At 61.5% G+C, this 25,251-nt stretch overlaps 1 protein-coding gene across 2 annotated transcripts; it reads left to right on the top strand.

The window, feature by feature from the left end:
* Positions 1-1,813: 1,813 nt before the first annotated feature.
* On the top strand, positions 1,814-24,970 carry IL17B (interleukin 17B). Of its 2 annotated transcripts, none has more exons than XM_080627494.1 (3): positions 1,814-1,895; positions 24,119-24,405; positions 24,614-24,970. In XM_080627494.1, the coding sequence occupies exons 2-3, from the start codon at positions 24,146-24,148 to the stop codon at positions 24,870-24,872; spliced, it is 519 nt and encodes a 172-aa protein (XP_080483620.1). In that variant the 5' UTR covers positions 1,814-1,895; positions 24,119-24,145; the 3' UTR covers positions 24,873-24,970. The 2 variants fall into 2 exon arrangements, with proteins under 2 accessions (XP_080483620.1, XP_080483619.1); XM_080627493.1 differs by lacking the exon at positions 1,814-1,895 and adding an exon at positions 23,099-23,202.
* The last annotated feature ends 281 nt before the right edge of the window (positions 24,971-25,251 follow it).

The raw sequence follows: 25,251 nt of genomic DNA, 5'->3' as shown, positions 1-25,251 counted from the left end.
AGGTCCTGCCAGCCTAGCTACGGCATTACCCTGCTCCTGGATGGTCTAGGGTGATCAAAGCACTCCCAAGTTGGTTTATCCTGCACGGGAGCATAGCCCCAGGGTAGGGGTTAATGCGCCTCAGGACTCACTGCTTGGGCTGCTTCCCTAGAGGAGGAGGTGAGGTAGAGCCAGAGCCTGGCCCATAGCACTGCGGTTGAGGTGCTCCTACACTGGTTCTCACCATCCCATGGGCGAACCTGGCGAGGGGAGCAGAGCAGTCCCCGCCTGCCCTGTGGGACGGAGCCTGTGCAGCGAGTTGTGCACGGTCTCTGCTCCCGGGGCCGATCAAAGCCAGCCCTCATCCCATGGCCCAGGGGGACGTGACGGGGAGGGAACGGCGGTGGGAACCTGCCCTGTTGGCAACGTCCTGGCGCTGCCTCGGCGCTCCCTGGGCGCGTTTGGCTCCCGCAGGGGGCAGCGGGGCAGGGCGAGCCGGCCCTGCCTGGTGCGGAGCAGGTCTGGAGCTGCCGCGCCGGGCCCTGCTGACGGAGGGGCTTTGGCAGCGCCGTCGGTCTGGGTGTACGCGCAGGGCTGTGCCTGGTGCCGCGGGGATGGGCTGGGCACCGGCGGCTCCGCGCCATGGGCTGGCGGGGCTGTGCTGCGGCTGCTGTGCTGACACTGACACCCCTTATGCTGCCCGCACCATGAGCAGGGTACGTGGGGTACGGAGATGGGGGTTTGGGCAGCACCCTGCCTGCTTGTGCTTTGCTCAGTCAGGATAGGGCCGCTGAGCTCCTGCGTGCCGGGTTTGGCAGCACCACAGGGTTCAGGCACCGACACAACCCGATGCTGACTCAGCAGGGAGGGTGGCTGAGAGCCGAAGCTGGGAGCCAGGGCACCCATGGGTGCTGGGCGAGCTGAGCCCTTCAGCAGGCACAGAAACAGACACCCACAGCCCCAGTCCTGTGCACGGGCTGGAGCCACCCCCATGCCGGCTTCTCCCTGCGTGGATCCTGCACTCCTGGGCTCCCATGGGGCCGTGCCTGCCCCTTCCTGCTCCCTCTCTGGCTTCCCACGCACGCATTAATCCCATCCCGCTGCATCAGCGGGAGCAGCTCAGCCGGCGTAGCTGAGCCCTGGCAGGGGCAGGGCTGGGGACCCTGCGGTGCTGTGAGAGCCCAGGATCTGAGGGGACAGTGCTGCCCACATCCCTGCTTCCAGCACAGCCCCGGGGGGCTCAGCAGCGTGGTCCTGGGGAGCTGTTCGCAGGAGGTGGTGGATGTGGGGCAGGGGATGCGCTGTGGAGGACCCATGGAAGGACTGTGTGGGGCAGGCAGGAGCAGGGGTGCATGCAGGGCCCCTGGGGACACGGATGGGCTCTGCTGCTCATCTGCCTCTCACTGTGTGCGTGAGCACGTGCATGTTCACACGCCCTCGCCTCGTCACAGCCGTGCTGAGCTCTTCAAACCTTGCACATGCACAAAACCCTAATCCCGGGAGCCTTTCCCAGCGCGGGGATGTCCTGCCCTTGCCAGGAAACAAACCAGGATACTCCACACCTCCTCGGGGCTGTGCGCTGAAGTGTGGTGGTGCAGTGCTGTGAGGGCCATGGTGCTGAGTGTGCTGGGCACTCATGGCTGGCACCAGGGTCTGTTCATGCCATGCCAGGCTCTGGAGCTCAAGGAAGGGCAGTGGGATGCCTGGCTGTGCGCACCGGTGAGAGCCGATGGGGTGGAAGGCTGTGGGTACCAGTGGCTGTCCCAGCGCTGTCACACCAGCACCCACCAACCCCTGTTAAACCCACCCTGTCTCTCTGCAGGCCCTGGCAGTGGTGGCATCACTCACCCCGTGGGGCCCTGGCCAAGGCCAGCGCAGGACACAGGGATTAGCTTTAAGCCGATTGCTGGTGCCTGGTAAGTACATACTTGTCTGTGGTTCCCATGGTGGGTCAGGGAATCCATTTGGTTTTGCCACCACAGCTCATCAGGGCTTATCATCCCGATGGTCTCTATGAGTGATGGTGACAAGCCCCTGCCCTGCCATAGCTCAGTGGCCTGGTGGGACACTCATAGAACCCTCCTGCCACCTCCACCCTGGGCACCCATGGGTACGTGTCCCTGTGCTGGAGCAGGGATGGCTGTAAGAGACCCTCAGTATCAGCTCTAGAGGGCTGTGGCACCACATGTGTCTCTGGGAGGAGATGGAGAGGAGGCAGAGAATGCAGGCAGGCAGCCCCTGCAGGCAGAGGAGGATTTATGACTGCTGAGTTTCTGCACAGACAATAACTGCAGGACTCTGCGATGGGGGAAACTGCCCAAAAAAGGGAGTGTGGCCGCTCAGCCTCCCCTCCTGGGTGCTTTCCAGAGAGCAGGGACCCGGAGGGGCTTATCCTGCTGGGAGCAAGGAAGGAATGAGCATGTCTGCTCTGCACGGCTGCTGCCAGCTCCCTCCCTCATGCGGGGCGAGGGCTGTGCCAGCGGCGCTGCAGCTGACTCAGGACAACTCCCTTCCCGCATGGCAGCCCTGGCACAGCACCCAGCAGCACGGCTCGCGCCTGGGCCATGGCAGAGCTGGGCCGGGCTGAGCTGTGCCAGCGCAGGCTCACAGTGGGGACACTGAGGCAGCGAGTGTGCGATGCCTGTGGCTGCTGCCGGGGCACCATGGCACCCCTTTGTCCTAGGCACAGAGTGGCATGGCCCCAGCACTGCCCCGTGCCGGCTCGGCTCACCCCAGCACTGCCATAGGCCCTGGATGAGCCTCATGGAGCGATGAGGCTTTGCCCCCATGCCATGCGGCCTGGCCTTCCTCCACTGGCCAGTCTTCCAATGCCTAAAGGGGCTAACAAGAAATCTGGAGAGGGACTTTTTATGGGAGCATGTAGCAACAGGACAAGGGGGAATGGCTTTAAACTAGAACAGTGTAGATTGAGATGAGATCTTACGAAGCCCTGGCACAGGGTGCCCAGAGGAGCTGTGGCTGCCCCATCCCTGGCAGTGTTCAAGGCCAGGTTGGACACAGGGGCTTGGAGCAAGCTGCTCTAGTGGAAGGTGTCCCTGCCCGTGGCAGGGGTTGGAGCTGGATGAGCTTTAAGGTCCCTTCCAACCCAAACCAGTCTGGGATTCTGTGACCCTGGGGTGGGTAGCAAAGCCCTGGCTGTGTTGTTCTTGAAGCAAGGGACAGGCAGGAGATGTGTGCCTCAGTTTCCCTATCAAGTAAATGGCTCAGTGCTCCAGGCTTTATGCCCAGAGCTGCTGGTAACCATATGAATGGGGCTGGGGGATGCACCCAGCAAGTCCCAAGGTGGACATTTGCCTGGTGCAGGGTCTCTGCTCATCCGCTGCTGCTGATGGTGCTGGTGCTGCCACTCAGGTAGGCCCTGGCTGGGATCTGGTAGTGAGAGGTGGAGACAAGGAGGACAGTGGTGCTTCCCACAGGCTGGGGCAGGTCAGGAATTCCTCAACTAAAGGGCATTTTTGGGCCAGAAATCGCCACTATTGTCCAAACCTAAATGTCTCAGGGACAGGGTCATCCCTGATAGATTTTCTAGCTGAGAAAAGGGAGGAACAGAAAGAAGGAAACAATCAGAGCTCTCCGAGTTGGCATTTCCTGAGCCAAGTGCCGTGTTGTTTTAATTTGGGTGTGTGTGAGGCAGACATGGCTTTCCATCCTGCACCGGCATGTTGGGTAACCCCCTAACAACCAGCATCAGAACAAACTGCTTGGAAGGGGTTGAAGCAGAGCAGTTGGAGCCACGGCAACCCAGCAGCACTGTCACTGGGGGAGGCTGGGTTTGGGATTTGCCTTGGCATTTCCAGAGAGGTTTTGTGATTTCTATTTATGCAGGATGGGAAGGGCTTTTCCCACCTTTGTCCATTCCAGCTGGGTTTTGGGTGGTCCCTCTGGGTTGGATTTGTCCCTGTCCCATCGCAGACACCCCAAACCCCACCAGGAGCCTTGGGAACCAAATGGAAACAGCCCAGTGCTCCTTCCATGTCCCCAGACAGGCACACATGGGTTTGCCCATCTCTCCTTTGACGGCCATGGGGAGGGGATAGGGGCACGCATGGGAGGGTGGTGCCAGGCACAGGGAGTGCAGGCGATGGGGTGATGGGGCCCTGCGTCAGCAGTGAGCCCCAGCCGGGTGTGCTGCTGGCTGCACCCTGCTGAGTCAGCAGTATGGGTGGGGAGGCAGTTGGCCCTGGGACATGTCAGTTACCCCTGGGGCATTTCAGTTCATCCTAAAGCATTCTGGTTACCCTGGGGCATTTCTGGTTGGCCCTGGAGTGTTTCAGTTAGCCCTGGGGCGTTATGGCATGAGCTGGGAATGGGCTGAGTGGGAACAGGGCTGTGTGATGTGAGGGATGTGCCCTGGCAGCAGCATGGTGGCTGTGCTGGCACTGTATGGCTGTCCCCAGGGGCCTGTCCTTGCTGTGGGTGTCTGTCTAGCTGCGTTTGGGGGTGGAAGTAGCTGAGGGATTAGGGACACTCATCTGTCCTGGCTGGGAGGCAGGGACCAGCACGGCCAGCCCCGCACCCTGTGCTGCCCCTCACCCTGCACTTGTTCTTAGAGCCTGGGGGGGGTCATCCATTGATCAGCTGTGAACGGCAACCGCAGCGGGGGCAAGCGGGGTCCCTGTCCCTGTGGCACCCACCCGGACGGGCTTTGGATCTCTGGCATCCAAGGAGGCAGGGCATGAACTGGAGCTGGGACACGGGGCAGCGGTGCGTGGGAAAGGAGGGGACAGCGGCTGCCCCCCGGTGACTGCGGGCTCCCCCTCCGGGGTCGGCAGCGCTCCGGGGGGGCAGGACTGGGCAGGACAGGCAGGGCGGGCAGCGCGGGCTGCCTGCTCCGACCTGTGCAGCACCGCCACCTGCCGTCCGTCCTGCCCAGACACGCTGTCTGCTCCTGCTGCCTGCTCTTGCCTATTCCTGTTCCTGCCTGATCCTGCTGCCTGCACCTGCTGCCTGCTGCCCGCACCTGCTGCCTACTGCCCCTGTCCATCCATGTGCAGACAGGAGAAGGCCGGTAGTGCCTCTCTGCACCGGCCCCCCGAGCTCGCAGCTCCCGAGCTGGGGTCGGGTCAGCCCCGCACGCCGGGGCTCCGGTGCCGGCAGGGATGTGATTCATGTGGGGTGGACCTGAGCACACGGAGCCTGCAGGGAGAGATCCCAGCTCCCGGCCCAGCCCGCAGCAGGGGCGGTGAATCAGTGCCAGTGGCAGGAGCACGGCGCGGCTGGGAGCTGTGGGACATGGAAGGGAGGACAGTGCAGGAGGAGAGCAGCTCCCGGGGTTGCTCCACAGGCAGCTCCAGGCTCTCGTTTCTGCCACAAACTGTGCTGGCATCAGACCATGGGCTCCCACTCTGCTCCCAGCCCCAAAGGAACAGGCAGGACAGAGTCAGTCGGGAGCTGAGACCTTTATTGACCCCAGGGCAGCGAGGTGCAGGGCGGGAGCAATGTGCACGGCCATCTGCACACCAGCCCCATCCTCTTGCAGTGAGGACATCCACAGGGACATCCATCACTCTCCAGTGTGGGGCAGCTGCGGTTGCCTGTGCTGGGTCGCCCACCTCCCCATGGTTGGGGTAGCCATGCCCCCCTCCTGCTTGCAGCCCCCCAGGTGGCCCCATACCTTGGTGGATGTCTCTTCCGCAGGCTGTGGCTTCCCATGGGATGGGCCCTCTGCAGCCGCCGAGCCGTGGCCCCAAGAACAGTATTTCCAGGAATCCCCAACGTAGCGCCCAAGGGATTCCTGGGAAAACTGGACCCTGAGGGCACGGCGACCTGGGCTCTGGGCCAGCCCCGCACGTCCTCACTGCTGGCTGATGGGGGATGCTGCTCCCACATCCCTGCTGTGCCCCTGACACACGAGGCTCCCACATTTCTCTACAATCCCTCCCGCTGATGCCCAGCGCCAGGCCGGGGTCCTGAGCAGACACGGGGGTCAGCTCTCCTCACGTCACTCCGGATGGGGAGTCCCAGGGTGCACAGTTCCTCCCTTCCCGAGCTACAGTGCTTCATCTCAGACTCCCAATTGACCAGAGATGCAGCACTGCACCTTGGGCTGGGAGACATGGAGGAGCCCGTGGTCATCCTCGCTGCAGCTGGCGTGTGTCCATGGCTCATCCCATAGGAAAGCTGTGTGTCTGCCTGGCTGGCTGCAGGCAGAGAGGTCCACCCCCTCCATAGCCATGTGTCTGCATCCCCCATGCCCAGCCCAAGCACCTTGGCAGGACAGACCTGGGCTTGGTAGCTTGTTCTTCAGGAACAGACAGGGATAGGGACAGAAAGGGGGAGAGTCTGCCTCTAAATCCATGTGTTGTGTCCCCCCCCGAGAGTGAGTGAGGAGCTGGTCAAGAGGGTGAGGGTGATGGAAGTGCCCCCAGGGCTGCCACTCAGCAGGGCCAGGGCACCCCAGGACGGTGCGGGGCCATGTATATTGCACAGCACACCCTTCCCTGCCCTCTGCCCCTTCCCTGCCCCAGGGGATGAGGAGCATGTGAAAGCTCCTGCTGTCCATCCAGCCCTTGTCCCTGTCCCAGTCCCCATCAGGGCAGAGCCTGCAGCTGGCAGGCATCTCTGCTTCCCATCCCCATACATTCCCAGGGTGACAGGGCTGAGCCCAGCCCTTCCCATGAGCAGGGACAAGGGGCTGTGGGATGAATGCTCCCTGGACCTTCACCGCCAGGTCTGAACAGGCTTCAGCCCATCCGGACCCAAGGGCGAGGATCCAGGGGGAAGCAGGAGGAGAGGGAGGATGGAGGGAGCGGCCGAGTCCAAAACCGCCTTTCGCAGGCGAACACTAACATCCTGAGCAGAGCCGGAACGTGATAAACAGAGCATCTATCAGAGCGGGGCCCGCACTCCAGCAGCCTGACGAGAAGCAGATGCTGCATCTCCACTGAGCCCCTGCATCCGGCACCGGCCCCCGGCTGGGTGCACCCAGCTGCGAACTGGGTCAGAAGCCACCCTGTGCAATGGGCCAGGCTCCCCGTGTGCTGCCTCTGGTTCTTGGTAGGAAAGAGTGTGGAGAAGACCCCCAAAGTGCCCCAAGTTGGCAGCATCCATCGGTTGGGAATGAGGTTTGGGAGCAGCCTTGGCCAGCGTGGGGTTATCTCCATACCAGCCATGGCCAGGCCAGCCCTGACCTCTGGCCAAGGCTGGGAACAGCCACACGGACCCAGCGCCAGGGAAGGTGCTGCAGGGACCCTCCTGCCACCGCGTGCCATTGCAGAGGCTCTGCCCCACTGCTGGCCCTGCCAGGCAGCACCCCAGCCCCACACACCCCCCCAAGGAGGGGACCATCCTGCTGTCAGCAAGGAGCAATGTGCTGGGAGCCAGCCCCGCTTTGCACAGTGGGGACAAGGGCAGGATCCTCCGCAGCCCGTGCCCGTGCTGGCAGCTGGTGTCCTGCTGGCTCTGCCTGTCTCTCACCGCTGGCGATGCTCCTGGGGCTGAGCAGTCATCACGTGCCTTCAGCAGCTCCCATGTCCCCAAGGACACTCATGGCTGAGCCTGTAAGACAGAGGGTGCAGTCAGCATGGTGAGGCAGAGGGAGTGTGGGCTGCTGTGGAGCTCTTGGATCCCTTCTTGGGCAGCTGCTATGGGGCCCAGCACCCCATGGACCGAGGATGGTAACGCCAACAGCTCCGTGTGCACAAGAAACCCCAGGACAGTCACAGAGCCCTGTTTGGCTGCTCAAAGCCATGTGTGTGGGGGGCACATTCACCTCTCCCGGTGGTAGCTGCAGGTCACCCTACAGGAGCCTTGCAGTGGGTCCTGGGGATGGCCCCTGTCCTCCCTCTGTCAGCATAGTGGCCTTGGTGGGAAAAGACAGGACGGAGCCTTCTCTGCCCCCACAGCCCTCAGCTCCATCCCCAGGGAGGTGGCGGTGGGGAAGAAACGCCGGGAAGGGCTGCAGGAATGCGCTGGGCTGAGCATCCCGCCGGGATGGAGGGAAAACATCTGTGGGGCTCACCCACTGCTGCCACAGCGGAGATCTTGGGGTGAAAGGGGCACCCCATCCTCCCTCTGATGTCCCCAGTGCATGTCCCCAAGATGAGGTAGAAAAGCCAGTGCATCAGGGCCTACCCTTTCCCCCCATCTCCACTCTTGGTTTTGTCCCGGTTTCCCAAGGAAAGGAGGCTGCCACCAGCATGCGACACAGCCACCACGCTCTGCTCCCCAGCACTCATGTTGTTGCTGGAGGACCTCTGTCAGGGGACACCAGTGTGTCCCAAGCTGTGTCTGCCACAGCCCCGGGTTGCTTGTCCCCTCGCTCGCATCGTGCAAACACACCCCATAGCTCCAGAAGAAGACACCAGGATAACAAATGTCTGGGCTCGAGGTCCTGCCGATGCTGCGGGGACCACCAAACACCACCGCATCTCCCGGCTGAGGCTGCTGGGACACGGCATGCGTGCCCAGGACGGTGCCCCAGCTCCTTCCTTGCTCACACCAGCGCCGCTGGCGCTGCCCTTGCCCCTGCCCGCTGCTCACCTCCAGCCTCCTGCTCTGCTGAGCGCTTCCCGGGTGGGTGCTCGGTGGCCATGAGCTGCCTGCCCGGCGGCGCGGGGCTGAGTCAGAGCTCGGCCCTCCCCGTGGTTACAACACAGCGCCCTTTCCCCTCTCCAGGCAGCCCGGGGCTGCAGGAAATGTCCCTTTAACAGCAGTTGGGATTTGTTTCCTCCTTCAAATTCCCCAGCCCCATGAGGCCAGCTGGGAGGCCAGGCCCACGCTTTTGAGGGAAGCCTGAACCCTCTGGCTCTGCCCTGCTCTCCGGAGGCGGGAGGAAGGCACTGGGTGATGCTCAGCCCCATGCGTGCACCCTTTCTGCTCCTCCTGGTCCCCAAAAGCCTGATCTCCACCAGCCCTTGGGGCTCCATCATTGCCCCAGACGAGCTTTGACCCAGCTTGGCCATCTGCTACCCAAGCAGCCCTGATGCCACCTCCCTCTGGCTGAGGGACTCATTGCTGGGGGACAACAGGCAGGTGAACCCTGCCCAAGCACCCCTCCACCAGATTCCTCCTCCTGGGTGATGGAGGGGAACATGCTCGTACTGGAAGGGCTCACTTCACTCCATGGAAACCTAAGGGACTGACCCCAGGGCAGCTTCTGCTGCCTGTTGGATGTCCCTCACAGGCAGCGGTCGCACAGGGATGCTGCTCAGTGTCCCTTGGCAGCACACGCTGGTGGCGGGACACCTCCAATGCCCCTTCCCAGTGGGGCCTTCCAGCTCTCCCAGCATCTCCATCATGATCACCATGGACTATAGCAGCCTCTGCAGAGGAGAGGTACCTCCTCTCTCCCTTCCTCCCTCCTTCCCTCACCAGTGCTGGTATTAAATCAACGGTTTATGAGAAAGTGGAGGGACCAAGGGAGATCCTAATCTGGTGGCAGGCTGATTAACCCCGGGTTCAGGCTGAGGTCCTGATGCTGGGCTATAAATAGCTCTGCCTTCCCTTTCCCATCCTCCCACCGGCTGCGGCGTTCCAACCCTTTTATGGTCAAAAAGGCAGATTTGGAGACCGGGCGGCCCCCATCTCCCATGCTGGGGACGAGCCAAGGGGGCCCAGGGGGATGGTGCTCCTTGATGGGCCGTGCTGGGATAAGTTATAGTGCCAAGAACAAAGGAGCAGGTTTGGGGGGCTCGGAGCAGGGATGGGTGCGGAGGGGAGAGCGCATCTGGTTTGTGCTCATTCCCCCCTGGGGCAGGCGGCCTCTTTCCTGGTGTGGAGTGAGGGCGAAATCACCTAATTTGGTGCCTATGAGGAGAGCTGGGCTTGAGATACAGGGTGGGGATGGCAGGAGGGAGCCCAGGGACAGATGAGGCCTTTGCCACCTCCAGGCTGCAGACCAAGTTGACACCAACCTGGAGCAGGGGACCAGTGATGCCAGTCCTCTGCTACCACACAGAGCCCAATGGTTCCCGCAAAGCCACTGGTGCCATGAGGCTGAAACCCTCCTGCATCACTAGAGCCTGGTTTGGGAGTGAGAAAGAGCCTCCAGAAGAGCAGGAGGAGCAGGAAGCCGCATGGCGAAGGAAGAGCCAAGGCACACAGCAGCACGGTCATTGCCTTTCCCATGGCTGCAGCCCTTCCTCGCTGCCCCCAGCCCACCAACAGCCACGTCCCCATCCTTAGATGGTTTCCTCCTGCTCCATGGGGCAGCGCAGCCCTGGGCCCCCTCCCCAGCCCACCACTGGAAGGTGTTTTGAGCCCAAGGCTGATGCCTGGTGTGCCGGTGCCGGCCCCAGGGCACGCAGAGCGTGGGAGCGGGTCCCAGCACCAGCCCTCCCGCTCTGTTTACACATCACATTCCCGGTCCAGAGGAAGTGGTGCAGGGGTGAAGTCCCAGCGGGAACAGGCCCTCACGTCACCGGCCTCCAGTCCTCGCTGGTGGGAACCCAGAGCGCTGTGCAGAGAGCTCCCCATGGAGACTGTTCCCAAGCGGCGCAGGGCGGCTGCTCCAGCATCTTCCTTGCTCCCTGGGACCTGCTCCTCACTCAGATCCTGCATGGCTTCCAGCCGGAGCTGGCCTGAGGAGCTGGTGGAGGGGATGCTCCTCGGGATGCTCCTCAGCATAGTGGCGTGCAGGAGCTCATGAGGCCAACAAAGAGCCTGGAGCTGGAGCAGGCAGGGAGCAGTGAGGCTCCCTTTCTTCTAGCAGAGGCTGGAGCTCATTAAGCTGCCAATGCTCCTGGCTGCTTATCCAGCCCTTATCATCTTATCTCTGCTCCATGAGGGAGAGGGGGACTGGGGGGGGGATGCACAGCATCATCTGGACATGAGAGGACCTGATTTAGTAATTCACATACCCTGTAGGCCCCAGTGTTCCCAGCCCTGCCTGCTGCCCACCCAGCTGAGCAGTAAAAGACACTAAAAGAAAAAGCCCTAAATGGGCCGAGCTCCCAGCAAGCAGGAGATGAGATGCGGAAAAGGATGGAGCACAGAAGGTACATCAGGACTGATGCTCAGGCTGGTGGGAGAGGTGCAGCTCCTCCGCTCAGGTGTGATGGGGTTTGTGAGGGATGGAGGCCGCAATAATGAAAATGGAATTTAAAATATGAGGTTGAAAGGGGAGGGGAGCAAAGGAAGAGCAAATCCGCAAGGAGAGATCCCAGGTAAGAAGGCCAGGCTGGAAGTAAGAGACATTACCCCGTGTACCAGCAACCAGCAAGTCAGTCCCACAGCAAGCACCAGGCTGACCTGCTGCTGGCCACCACAGAGCATCTGCCCCACGCACAGCATGGTGAGTGCCACAGCCCCACAGCCCCATCCCAGGCCCTGCCTGCTGCTGTCTCTTGTCCCAGGGAAGCTGCTCATCCACCCCTCAGCACAGCTCAGCCCAGGGAGAGGCACTGACATCCACCCCCCGGCCCTGTGTTGCCACCATGACAGGGATGTCCCTGCAGGTCGGATGTGCTCTCTCACAGTGGTCTTGGGGCACAGACCTGGCTGCCTGCATGCTGCCGGCTGTCACCCACAGACCCTGCTGCCCTGGAGGGCAGCATCCAGCACTGCCAGCACATCCCACCTGTAGCAGCTGGGGAAGAGGCTTAACAGCGCTGTCGGGTCCCCATCCCAACACAGCCTCAGCTGGGGCTAAGCTCATCAGGTTCACGGGGGGCAGATTGCCTGGAGTGGGATGGTGCCCACCAGGAAGCTACATCCCAGCACCGTGACCATCTCCTGCGGCTCTGGCACTGCATGGCACCATGCTTCCCAGTGGGATAGGGAACACATTGGTGCTCACCACCTCCTACTTCAATAGCTGAAACCAAACACAGCCTGGGCAGGCGGGCTGCATGTGTGACACCTGCATACAGCACACACCTAGCGCAAGCACTGGACTGGCTCCAGCAGCTTGCCAGCCCTCCGGAGCCTCCTCCTCATCCCTACAGGCAGTGTGACCATCCCCACTTTGTCCACCAGCACAAAGCAGCTCTGCCCCTCACCTCAACCCAGTGCTGTCTCACAGCCGACACAGCCCAGGCGCTGGAGCTCTGCCCCACTGCACCAGAGCTGCGATGGGCTCCCGTGCACTGCCCTGCAGAGGCCGGCTCTGCCCTGGCGCCACTGCTTCTCCCTGAACCAGGACGGTGCTGCCACAGCAGCTCCATGCGCAGATCTGCAGCTGCAGAAGGCTGTACAGCAGGGATCTGGCTGCTGAAAGGGTCCCTGTCTATGGTCCCTGTGTTGGGCTTCACCCCCCAGCTGGAGCTTCCTCCCATGCAGGATCTGCTCCGCTTGTCTCTGTGCTCCCGGCCAAGGTCAAAGGATGGTGAAATGTCTCCAGAGCTCAGATTTCCAGCCTCTTGCCTCATCTCTTGCTGCTCATGGCAGCTCGCTCATGATGACAAGCTCTTGCTGATTCTGCTCCACACAGGTTAAGGCGCTGGGGCCATCCTGGGGTCCCCAGCCCAGCACTCAGCCCCTGCACTGCCTGTGCTCCTGCCTGCACCATGCCACTGCCCATCACCATCACCAAGGCATGGCAGGGACTGCTGAGCGCAGTGCCCAGCATCTTGCCCACTGCTGCAGGAGCCCCATTGCTGGGGAGCAAAGCAATGCCATGGGTATGGCTCATTGTGGCCATGGTCACCAGGAGCTGCGCCACCAGGCCCTGGCTCTCCCCAGCTCAGCCTTAGGAGAGGAGCAGTGGAATGCTAGGGATGAGCAAAGGCAGATTTCACTGGGGGTACAGAGGAACAGGCCTTGGAAAAGCCTGGTCAGGAAAAATGCTGGTTCTTGGGTAGAAAAGGAAAAGAAAAGCAAGAAAAGAAAGCCCTTAATCATCTCCAGACTGCCTCTTGACAAGCATGGAGGGAAATGCCACTCCATCCAGCAGCCACCCAGAGCTGCAGCCTGTCTAGACAGAGCCGTCCCTGAATTCCTGCTGATAACTGCTTGGGAAATCTTTGGCCAAGACGTCTGCCTGTGTTTGTTGGAAATAAACTCCTCTCCCGTTGGCCGGCAGTGGGGAGGCAATGCCATTGCCCTTCAACAGAGCACCCTGGCCAGTGTGCAGAGGCCGGGGAGCTGGGGCAGCATAGGCAGGATAGCTTCGTGCTGGGGATGCTACCTCTAGTATGGAGATGTCGGCCGTGTCACACTGGTGGTTCTCCATCCCCACATGCACCATCCCAGTGCTGAGATGCTGCGAGTCCTTAGGAGCAGCCAGCGACAGTGGGAATCCATTGAAACACAGCGGGATGGGGACAGACTGGGACCGTGGTGGCTACAGCTGCCCTGGGAGGTTACAGTGCCCTGGTTACTGTCACTGTCCCTTTGCAGAGGGACACGTAGCCCATACAGGAGCTTGCACCCCCAAGGATGTCACTCGCCCTGACTGGACCCACTGTGCTCATGCAGGACCCTGCTGGTGGTTGTCCCTGTGGCAGTGGGAGCTGCCTGCAGAGGAGGGACCTGGCAGCTTGCTGCCACATGCCCGTGGGGCACCGTGTCCTCAGGTGACCCTCTGGGAGGGGACAGCCACTGCTGGTGCTTTGGGAGCAGAGGGACAGTGCGGAGCCAGCCATAACCCAGGTAGAGGCAGCACCACGTCCTGCAAGGGACAGGCAGGGAGGAGGCACAACCCAGAGGGAGCCTTTGCAATGCTTCATCTCGAGGCTGTCGAGGAACAAGCCGTGTCTGTGCCCTGAAGCCATCGCAGCGCTGCCATTGCTGGCTGCACACCCTGTGCCGTCCCCACCAGCCCAGCCGCTGGCTCCCACAGGGTGCCCTCGCTCATCAGCCGCTGCTGAGCCTCCAGGGTAGGAGGATGAGGCAACCGCGCACCCAGTGAGTGATGGACCTGAGCAATGCCTGCGGCCGGGATCGCACCAGTGTGCTGGCTATGGGCTGCAGCCAGAGACACAGAGCGAGGCAGCGGCACCAGCTGGGCTGGTGTTGGGGTTCCAAGAGCTGTGGGCTGTGGGGTTCTCTCGGTCATTGTGGCTTCAGTGCCCTGGAAGCCCCGGGTGGTGAGCTCCAGCCCCTTCTCCTCCCAGCCTGTTTCCCTCAGACAGTGGCAGCATCATGGCCGGGCAGCGGAGCCAAGCGAGCAGCCCATGGTTCTGCTACATGAGGAGCCTGCCAGCCTGGGTTCACCTCCAGCTTCCCATTTTCCCATCCTAGACATACACAGAGCAGGAAGCAATTCCTCCTCCAGTCCTGGGAGGGCCCTTCGCCACCTCCACAAAGCTGGGTGAGCCCCACCAAACCCCTCTCCCAGGGCGAGGACGGAGCTTTAGGGACAGATTTTGGGGAACCTCTTAGCTCAGTACTGCCTGGTCCCGAGGCAGCTCTGGCCATTCCTTGCCAGCTCCACACCCAGTGGGTTTCCTTACTGGCATCCCATGGCCCTGCTCCGCTTGCCTCCCTCTTTAGTCACGGCATTCAAAGCACCCCTGCCCACCTCCTTGAAGCCAGCTGGGCTGAGCATCCCATGGCTGGAGGGATGCTGGAGGAGCCACGCTGTCCCCTGCCTGTCTCTGCGCACACCCAGGGCAGGCATCAGGCAGAGCAGCAGCACCCACACTGCACCAGCGTCCGCCCATCCTCATCACCCCATGCACCCATCGCTGCCACCCGCGCGCCTGCCCGCTCCCTCCATCCACGGGCACTTACCTGCTGCGCCACGAGGCACCGTGGGATGCGGGCACAGCCCCGCCACCTCCTCCCGGCACATTATAACCGCCACTGGGACCCCGGCGCTGCCAGCCGGGGTTTTTTAAGCAGCTGGCATGGGACCCCTCAGTGAAAAACTGCTTCCAGGCTGCTCAGAAGCTGCAAAACCTTTTTGTTTTTACCTTATATGAGCTGCAGGAGGAGGCCAGGCTGCGACGGGCACCGCTGTCAGGGGCGCCGAGGGGATCCATTGGCTGGGGTGCCGTCACGTGGACCCGCCGCTGCGACCCGCCGCCGCGCAGCCGAGTGTTGCTTTTACCCCCTAAGGAAGGGCTGCTTGACAATTTTCATATTTCTTCTAAATTTGGAGATTTCAGACAATGCTGGAGGCTTGGCTTGGGATGCCAGAGGCCCATGTGGAAGTCATTAAGGCGGAGAGGGGGAGCGAGGGAAGGAGGGCTATGGGGGGAGCAGGGGGGAGGAGAGCAGCCAGGGCTGCAGGGCTGCCAGCGGCACGCCTGGGAACCCAGGCCATCCCGACCGGAGAAAGTTGTTTGCAATAGCTGACTTCCTGCGTGCAGGGGGGGGACGCGCATCCCACCGCCGGTGGGGCGGGGGTCCGGTGGGGCAGGCCGGCCGTGGGGCCGGTGCAGCACTGGCGGCTGTCCCGCCGGCCGGGGGAAGGAAGTGGAGATGCTCCCTGGCCCGGCTGGAGGCGGTTCATGATTCCCATTACTTTGAAAGGCTCCATCTGGCCTGGGAAAAAAGGCGTTTCGGAGGACACGGGGCTGCCTGTGTGTGCAGGGTGAGATCCCGAGTGCCCTGGGGCCGGGATCCACATGGGAGGGTGATGGTGAAGCAAGGGCTGGACACACGTGGCACCTTTCCCTGGGTTTTAGCATCACGGGAAGCCGGTGTGGGAGCTCCATCACTGCAGGGCTGCGTCTGCTCCAGCCCCTCCCTTCTTCGCATGGACCATGAGTCCATGTATGGCCTCCAGCCGGCACTGGGGCCCCGGTAATGCGCAGCCAGTTGGCAGCTGTGGGGGGAAACACCCGGCACCGATGAGCCTTCATCCTCCTGCACCGCCATCAGCCCCTGGCATGGCAAGGAAGGCACGGCCTCTGCTCTGAACACTGCTGTCCTGCCTGAGCCCCATGGCTGTGCTGGGCTCTCCTGGGGCAGTGGAGCCAGCAGCTCGGCTCCAAAGGAGGAAGCAGACTCTGTAGCAAGCAGTGACTGAGGGAGAGCCGGTAAGCAAAGGGAGGACCAACAGCTTCTCCTCTGGGGTTTCCAAGCTGGTGTTGCTCCCTGGGGGAAGCAAAGGGCTGGTGTCTGGGATCTCATGCCTGGACAGTTCCCCTGGCTCATGGGAAGGAGCTCATCCTGAGCTGAGCATGGGCAAAGCAGTGCTGCTGAGCACTCCTGGGGCCTGGGGATGTGCACAAACTGCCCTGGCCTCAGTGGGGACAAACGTTGAGTAAGATTCTGGCAGGGCAGGATTTCCATCAGCAACACATTTTGGAGGGGCCAGGAAAGGCGAGGGGTCCTGCTGTCCCCAGACTCTTGAGCTGGACACAGCCTCAAAGCCAGGACAAGGGCCCCTGTGCCATCGTGCCAGGCTTTGTACAGGGATGCTGTGGAGTATTGGTGTTCCTCCTGCTCCTCCTAGACTTATGCATCACCTCAGCACCAAAGTCCCTGCTACGGGAGCTAAATGTCCTTTCAGCCCCTCTGTATCCACCCTGAGACATCCCCCCATGCTGAAGCTGTGGCTGGCCACCAGCCCCCTCCCCATGGTAGCCCCGTGCCCCAGCAAACCAGCCCTGGATGGCTGCAGGCATCTATGGAGGGTCAGGGCTGGAACAACCCCTGCTGCCTGCGGGAGATGGGTGCTCAGGGTCATGCAGCTCACCTGGGGGGGTGAAGGAAAGCTGGCAAAGCCAGCTCTGAACTGGCTGGCCTGGTTTAGCTCAGCTGATGGAGAGTCACCCACCACTGGAAAGAAGGAGCATGGGCAAGTCACTCTGGGAGGTAAAGGATGAGGAGGAGCGGCAGCGGGTGGCCAGGCTGTGTGAGCAGGTGTGAGCAGGGACAGTGGGGAGCACAACCAGTGTGGAGGAGAGGTACCAGCAACAGGGTCCAGCTGAGGGACAGGGTGAGTTGTCTGGGAGGTTTGTGCCCTGGAAAGGAGTAGGGAACTGAAGTGTGCTTTTTGCACCACTACACACATACACACGCTCACCTCTGCTCCCTGCAGTAATGAACCCCGCATCACAAAACGGGCAAATGGGGGAACCACCGTGTGCTCAGCCCTGCTCTGCAATGGGGATGTAGGGCTGCAGGCCAGCATGGCCCGACCCCGCGGGGCGAGCACAGGACACTGGTGGGAGTGAGCACAATACACTGGAAAGCAGCTGCCAGCACGGCCGTGGGGGATGCTCACTGTCTGTCAGGAGAGCAGGGACTGGGGTGGCAGTGCCTGGACCTGTGGCAGGATGGCCAAAGCCAGGGCAGAGGGAGCTGGGGTCGTCCAAGGAGCCCGGGACACCACTGGGGTACCTGGCCAGGAATAGGAAGGACTTTTGTGGGGCTGCTGACAGCAAACCCTGACTGCTTGGTTCAATCCCTGCACACATACAGCTCCAGCAGCCCGTGGCGGCACAAGCCTTGATTTTGCTCTGGCCCAGGAGCAGAAAGCCTGCAGCAGGTCTGCCTGTGGTCATTGCAGCACAGGGCAAGCCAGGTCAGGCTGGACGAGCAAAGGGAACTGCACAGAGCACAGCGCAGCCCCTGTGCTGCAGATAAGCCTTGGTGCATGGCACAGAGCTAGGACAGCACGTGTGGCATGTCCCCAGGACACCCTGGGGCTCCTCTGGGGCACAGAGCCCTCCCACACCATGTCTGACCCCTGTACCCCTCACTATGTGAGGCACCTCATGCCTGCAGTACTAAGCTCATTCTTATTCCGTGCCCTGTGAGCCCAGCAGCCTTCCTGGGAGCCAGCATGAAGCCGGCATCTCCCTGCCACCCCATCCCCTCTCCTCTCTACACGGCCACGCAGCCCCTGCTCTCGGTGGGCTGGCTTTGAGTGAAACACAACCAACCACTGCCATGAAACAAACCCTATAATTAGAAACCAGGTTTCCTAAATGAAGTGAAAAATGTAATGTTAGCCTCTGTTTGTTCGCTGGATGCTGCTCTCTTGTTCCATGACCCAGAGGGGTCGTGCCCTGTGGTTTCTGAGAAGCCTTAATAAGGTAATGTTTAGGAGGTTACTATCTTTACAACTCTTGTCTTGTTACAACTCCATAAGAAAAACATTTGGGGCAAAGCAGGATTCCTTGGCGTGGGTTTGTTTTCGTTGCTCCTTCGCTCAGATGCTGCCCAGCGAGCTCTCCTCACCACCATTCAGATTCAGGATCTCCACAAAAGTGCCTTTTTTCCACCCCGCTGCTGAGCTTCAGCCCCTGGGCTGGGTGTGAAGGACCGGTGCTCCCATTGCAGGCAGTGGGGTGATGCTGTGGGGCAGTGATGGAGAGTGTGCCCTGGGCAGGCTCTGAGGGCTGCTTCCACCTTCCCATGAGCCCAGAGAGCCATAGGAGATCCCCCTCTCCCATGAGCCCTGTTGACATCCAAACACACCCAATTTAGAGCCTTTTCATTTGCTGCCCCACATCAGAGGGGTGCTGGGGGCTGTTGGGTGTTTCTCAGCCCTTGAGTGTATCATGACACCCCAGAGCAGGCAGCCCCTGCCTCCCTCGCCCCCATGCATGTGCCGTCTCCCTTGCAGGGGCAGGATGGTGATGAATGGGTGAGCTGCGCTCTGAAGGTGACCTTCAGGACCAGCCTGTGCTGCTCTGTAAATCCCTTCCCACCACAGACTGCTGAAACAGCAGCACAGGAGCAGGGATGGGGACCAGGGCAGGAGGCTTTCTGCCCTGACTTCAACCACCAGATCCCACCTGGTGACTGTTCCGTACTGGGTACCCACTCATGCAGCAGCGTCCCCATGCCCAGGGCTGTGGAGAAGAGAGGTTTGATTTGAGCACTACACACCAGACGTCACTGTCACTGCTGAGCTTTCCATTTACCTCCGCCTCCTGCTGTGCCCTGGGAAACTGGGAGCTTGGACTCCTGCCCACAAGCAAAAGCTACCAAAGCCCTCAAAACAAGAGGCTTTCTCCTTGCAGATCCAGATGGCATCGCTGCCCTGAGCTCCATCCAGCACCGTGGCCTTGCAGGGAGGGCAGCAGCACTGGCTCCAAGCTGTCCCGTGTCCTGCATGGGGCTGGAGGACCAGCCCTTCTCATGGCCAGGAGCCGGGTTGCAGAGGACATCCTGGCAGGACCGTGTCTAACCTTTGCAATGCATCATGAAATGCAGCCACCCCTCCGAAGCCCTCAGGGGTCAGTGGCTGGTTGCTGTGTTGGCTGCTTCCAGCTGCAAGGGGGACCAAAACCAGCTTATTTGGAAGTTGCAGCTCTGCACTGGCAGGCAGTGGGGCACAGCCTGAGGCCAGGAGCCCAAAGGGCTGGGGAAGGTGGGAAGGCAAGCACAGGGCACACAGAGGGAGCAAGGCATGAGGCCAAGTGCCCATTGGGCTTGGCAGGCTGGTGGAACACGTGCCCAGGTAGTGCCTCAGTGGCCCCTGCAGCCTCTCTGCCTGGAGGACACCATAGCTCTGCCGTGTTATGTCCTACGGGGATCAGGGACTGTCCCACATAAAGAATCCAGAGGGGTCCCACTAGGTCTGGGGTCTGTCCCTGCCATGCCCTCGTCCCGGCCCCTCCAGTTGTTCCCCACTGCCACCGTAGGGTGAGCCAGTGTGGGGCAGCAGGAGCAGGGAGCCATCGCGGCGCAGTACAGAGCAGGGGCGGAAGCAAGCGAGCGTGTCCGGCATGGGAAGCGGGAGAACAGGCTTTTTCCATCAGGTGCTCTGTCTCCAGGAGCAGGAGGCAAAAGAAAACAAAAGGCAGGAGAGGAGCAGGGCAGGAGGAACCTGCGCGTCTGGATCATGTAACCAGCGACGTGCTGTAAACGCTGGGCTGCTGATGGATGTGCCGACGGCAGGATGTGCCGGACCCGCACCCTCCCTCCCGCCTCCCCCGTCACGGAGCTCTCCCGACGCCGCTGGCCCCGTGTGAGCCTCCTGGGTGCTGCTGGCCCCGCAGCACAGCCCTGCCTCCCGACCCGGAGCCTGGCTGTTATCTCACGCGTGTGATCCAAAGGGCGTGATTTACAGACAGCACCCAGCATCACCCAGCTCCCCCCCCCCCCCCCCGAGGAGATAGCCGGATTAAGGCTGTATAAATAATACTGCCCTTTGATGTACAACCCAGGCACAGCAAGACTCCAGGCTGCCAACAGCTCATCCAGCCCCTCATGCAGCCACCACGGTCACCCCTACTGCCTTCGGCGAGCCAGCACCTCAGGGTGGCTCCATGGCCACAAGCACCCACACTGGGTGCTATCCCTTCCCTCCTATGGGAAAACCCTTCCCACCAGGGACTCTGGGGACAGCACCAGCGTCACAGGGGCACAGGAAGGGAGGGCACCCACCCTGCTTGATGCCAGCACCAAATTCCCGGCCACCCTCGCCAGCTGGGCCAGAATTCAGCACTTTTTGTTTCTGCCTTTTTTGAGAACGAGGAGTTTTAATTCCCACCGAACAATGTTCCTTTTCCAGCGAGCTTAAAATAAGCCTTTTTGGCCCGGGTGTCTGTGCAGCGCTCACGTGCTGCGCGGGGCTTTGTGCAAATATGGATGTGAGTGAGCTCTGTGCTGCCGGCTCGGATGGGAGATACCTGCCGGGGGGCCCTGGTCCCAGCCCTCCTCCCCACTGCGGTGTGGGGCTGGATGGGGTGAGGGCAGGGCACACTTACGTTTGATGAGTGGAAAATGTTGCTCATGCAGAGGTAGGAGGTGCCACCGCGGCAGTGCCGGAGCCTCCTGCCTGCCCCGGGCACACACAGTGTGTGCGCGCTCAGGTGTGCTGGGGCATCACAAGCCCTATGGAGGATTCAGGCTCTGGAGCAGTGTGGTGCCTGGGAAGCGGCCATGCCCTGCAGTGTGGCACCAGCGCTGGAGGGACCACAGACCCCATGTCCCCATGTCAGCAGCTCTCACCCCAGCAGGGACATTCCTGCTTGTGACAAAGGCAGAGAGCTGTTTTCTGCCAGCATGGGAACTGAGGTCTGATTGCCCCCATTCCCTTAACTGCAGTTCTCGTTGTGTGCTCTGTCACATGCTCCCTGGCCAGCGCATCCCTTCTGCCAAGCACAGCACATCCACCCTGCATCCCTCTGCACCGGGAGCTTGAGCTTAGCCAGAGACACGGCAGCAGGTTCTGTGATGGTTACACTGGGAAATATGTGCCAGAGTTCATTTAGGGCAGGCAGAACCTATCTATCTTCATGGCCCCTCCTGCCCTGCTTGGGACATCACACACATTTGCTGTGGCAGTGGGACAATGTGGTGGGGAGATAGCAGGGATAAGCACTACACCAAACCCAAAACCACATCCCCTCTTCCCTCTGGGTTACCCACTCCCATAGAAGCCATGCAGGGGTTTCCAGCCACCCTCCCCTTGCCTCTCCGCAGCAGGATGACCCCAGCACACCCTGCTCCCGCAGGGGCAGCACCACAGCTGGCACTGGCAAACTGAGCATGTTGGCTGTCCCATTCTAGGCGGGAGGCAGGGGCTGGCTGTGACCCAGCCACTCACACACATTATTCTTTCCCTTGTGTGAGGCGATGGGGAAACGCCACCCCCGCCTCCCGCAGCTTATCAAATGTGGCCATGTCTGGAAAGCTCTGGTTTCCTTTTCACCAAAAAAGATCAAAACTGGGTAATTGGCTGCCGGTGCAGATGCCTCTGAGCCTCTCTCATGTGTAAACAGCATTGCCAAGTGCTGACACAATGCAGGCGGCCTCGGCACACACAGGCGTTGCAGCACCCTCCGGGTGCACATGCTGCTCACTGCCCCTCCGTGGGGGATCATGGAACAGGGGTGCAGCAGGGCCTGGCTCAGCACCCCAGGAAAGGCTGGTGGCAGATGGATGGGTGCTGCCGAACCACTCATGCAGCAGAGGCAGGTGGCTGCAGGGACCCTGCCATGGCCAGGTCCCCGAGGTGACAAAAGAGACACGCTGTGCTCAGTGCACAGCATCAGACCTCACCTGGGAGCATGGCAAAGCCCCAGAAATGCTGTTCTGGGGGTGTTAACTTGCAGCTGCCTTGCGCGTGAGAGCAGCCAGGCTGTGCTCCCTGCTGCATCCTTGGGGATGGCGGGGCTGGGATGAGAAGAGGGACAGTGTGAGCTGGGTGTGCAGTGAGTTTTAGCCTATTCACAGCGTTTTCTAGAGGCTCAGTTCACGGGCTGGGAGGTGGAAATTTCCCACTGCTGTACAAAGCATAAGGGCCTCCAAACCCCTGGGGATGAACAGCAAGTCAGGAGTCAGAGGGAGACTCAGCATCTGGTGCTGCCGCACATGCTGGCGGTGCTGGAGTGGGAGCAGGAGGAGCAGAAAACACCAAAGAGAGGTGGAGCATCCCCTCCGGCACCTGCAGCTATAACAGTGTAAAGGGCACCTCCAAAGGAGCAGGGCAGACCGCGCTGTTCGGGAGCGAGGCGAAGAGCACCGGGCATCCCGCCTCCCGTGGCCGGGGAAGAGGGATGCAGGGAGGGATGGAGAGGAAGAGGAAAGGAGGGAGGGATGCAAGGAGGGGGGATGTAGGGAAGGAAGTTGCGGAGGAGGGATGCAGACGGGTGGCGGTGCGGTTAGGTGGAGGACAGCACCATCGTGTGGCACAGCCGCTGCCTGGCCGCGGGGACAGGGACAGCCCAGGGCAGGGGGCTGCAAAGCAGCGATGCTGCGGCCCCCGGCGCACGCCCAAGACCAGCTCCGTCTGATCAGGGACGGGGCATCGCAGCCTCAGCGTCCCCCACCGCAGCACCCTGCGTCTCGGTGCTCGGCACCCCACAGCTGCTCTGGTTTGTCCCCACTCTCGGGGGCTGGGGACAGGCTTGAGGACAGCAGGAGGGGAAGGGCTTGGTGACACAGACCAGGGGTGCAGGAAGTGATGGGTGCCGTTGCCTCAGTGCTGGGCAGAAGGGTCTGGTGTCTCCTGGGGACAGCAGAGCTGGTGGTGGCACATGGATGACGGCAGGGCCTCGGCTGTCAGCCCAGGACCTGCACCCCTCGCTGCCAGCACAGGACACAGCCCCCCCCCCCGCTCCCCCCTGCTCCCCCAGCCCAGCCGCCGGGTCACCGTGCTTGTGGCACCACCGGGGTCGAGTCCAAACCCCTTCCCCAGGGCAGGGCATTGCCCAGCGATCCCTCCGGGCTCCAGCGGGGTCCTGCCGCTGTCGCAGCCGCAAATGGAGCCAGTGCCCGGGGAGGCGGCTGGTGGCCGAGTCCCAGACCACGCTGGCCCCTGCCCTGCCAGCGCTGGCACCTCGAGGACCGGACACACCTCCTGAGGAGCACAGCCGGGGGCTGGGGCTTTCCCTTTATAGCTCCCGGCCGCGCCGGTGCCAGTCTCACTGCAGGACGGCGGCCGCGATGGAGCGGGCTCCAAACCTGGTAGGTAACTGCACGGCGGCGCAGGACTTGCTCTTCTTTTGCCTTTAATAGAACGTTTGCACGCTTGTTTACGGGTGGCTACCTGGGTTTGTTTGCTTTGGAGATGCTGTGGCCTGCCAGCCCCGTCGCTCCCACGCTTGGCATGGTGAGGATGCAACAGGCTCGGAGACCAGAGAGGCAATAATGTGACCTGACAGCATGGGAGGGGGAAAACAGCCCCGGCCGAGCGGTTCCTGCCCTGGGACCACACACCTCAGGGAAGGGCTGCAGGATGGCGGGCAGGGTGCGGAGCTGCTGGCTGCAGGGACACAAATAGCAAAGAGCAGGACGACAGAAAGCCACTTTGTTTGCCACTGGGCAGCCTGCCGGGTGTCGGCACAGGGGAGCTTGGCCCTGCGAGGCTGGAGGGAGAAGAGAAGGAAAAAGCATCTTTCTTTTCTCTCTCATCATCCCCAGAGCACAGAGGCAGGGAAAGGAGGGTTTGGATAAAGATCCCATTCTTGACTGTGTCACCTCTAAAGCTCCTTTGCAACCTGGGATGCCCGGGTACAGCCTGAGCTGAGGGTGGGGAAAGGAACAGACACAGATCCAGCAACATGGGCAGGAAACTTTGGACAATGCAAGTTGCCAGCTGCAGCCAGGGCAAGGGGCTTTGCAGCCACATGCATCAGTTGGGCCTTGGGCTGGGGGCTCACCACAACCGTGTGCCCACCATCCCTGCAAACTGCCCTCAGTGTGCTCCCATGGGTCTCACCCTGCAGGCTGGTGTTGCTCTTTGGGGATTGCACATGCCACCCCAAAGTCAATGCGGTCATGCTATTACCCTGTGATCTATGGGAGGTGGGAAAGCTTCCCTTCCATGCCAGCCCCTGCAGCTGGCTTGAGCAGCCATGAACCATCCCTTCTTCCTCCTCAGCTTCTCTTCTGCATCTTCACCTTTGCCATGGTGCTGGTTCCCGAAGCAAAGGACCAAAGCAAGGCAGCCAAGGGCAGGAGAAGGGGCCTGGCACGGCCCCCCACAGCCACCCCTGCCCTCGCCTGGGCCCCGGATGACCCCTATACCACCATGGCAGACTACGAGCGCAGCATCCAGGACATGGTGCACCAGCTGAGGAACAGCTCTGAGCCAGGTGACACCAAGTGCCAGGTCAACTTGAGGCTCTGGAGGTCCAACCGGAGGAGCCTGTCCCCCTGGGCATACAGGTGAGTTGGGGCAGGGACCTGGGGGATACGCCAGCAAGCACCATGGCAGCTACAGCTCCATCAACACAGAGCTGTGGTGGCTGCTGGCCGTGTGATGCAATGCAGCACCTCACATCACTGCAGAGGCAATGCCCTGCCCATCCCAAGCCACCCATTGCCCCCCATCTCACCATCTCTCCAACCATGTCTCACTTTCCCTCTCTTCCAGCATAAACCACGACCCAACACGGATCCCAGCAGACATCCCCGAGGCCCGATGCCTCTGCACTGGCTGCATCAACCCCTTCACGATGCAGGAGGACCGCACCATGGCCAGCATTCCCATCTACAGCCGACTGCCCGTCCGCAGGCTGCTCTGCCCAGTGCCAGGAGAAGCAGGGCACAAGCCCTCTGGGAAGAAAAAGTGTCACAAGAAGTACCAGATGGTCATGGAGACCATTGCTGTGGGCTGCACTTGCATGTTCTGAGATAGCAAAGCTAACCCCTTCAGCTACCTATGGGCATCTAACCAGCTTGTTCTTGCTTCCCAGCTTGCCCAGCCCTCTGGGAGAAGGTCACCTCGCTGTGCATCAGGCTGACAGGAGCCCCTGTGCAAGGTGATAGCAACTCCAAGAGCTCCCTGAAATCCTCCTGCGGGCTCCGTCAGCCTCAGCCCAAGCACCCACTTTGGGGACACCCAGTGCAGGGACAGCCCCTGCCAGTCACCAGCTATGCAGTCCCACAGCCGGCCTCGCAGCCAGACACCCCCCTGAGACCCCTCACCTTCATGGAGTTGCTCAGCGGGGGGGGCTGCTGGTCTCCCCCCCGGGCAGGATCCGGCCTCCTCCATCCCCAAAGCCCCTGTTT

Source organism: Psittacula echo (genome assembly GCF_963264785.1).
Source record: "Psittacula echo genome assembly, chromosome: 11".
NCBI lineage: Eukaryota > Metazoa > Chordata > Aves > Psittaciformes > Psittacidae > Psittacula > Psittacula echo.
This window is presented reverse-complemented; position numbering and strand designations above follow the sequence as displayed.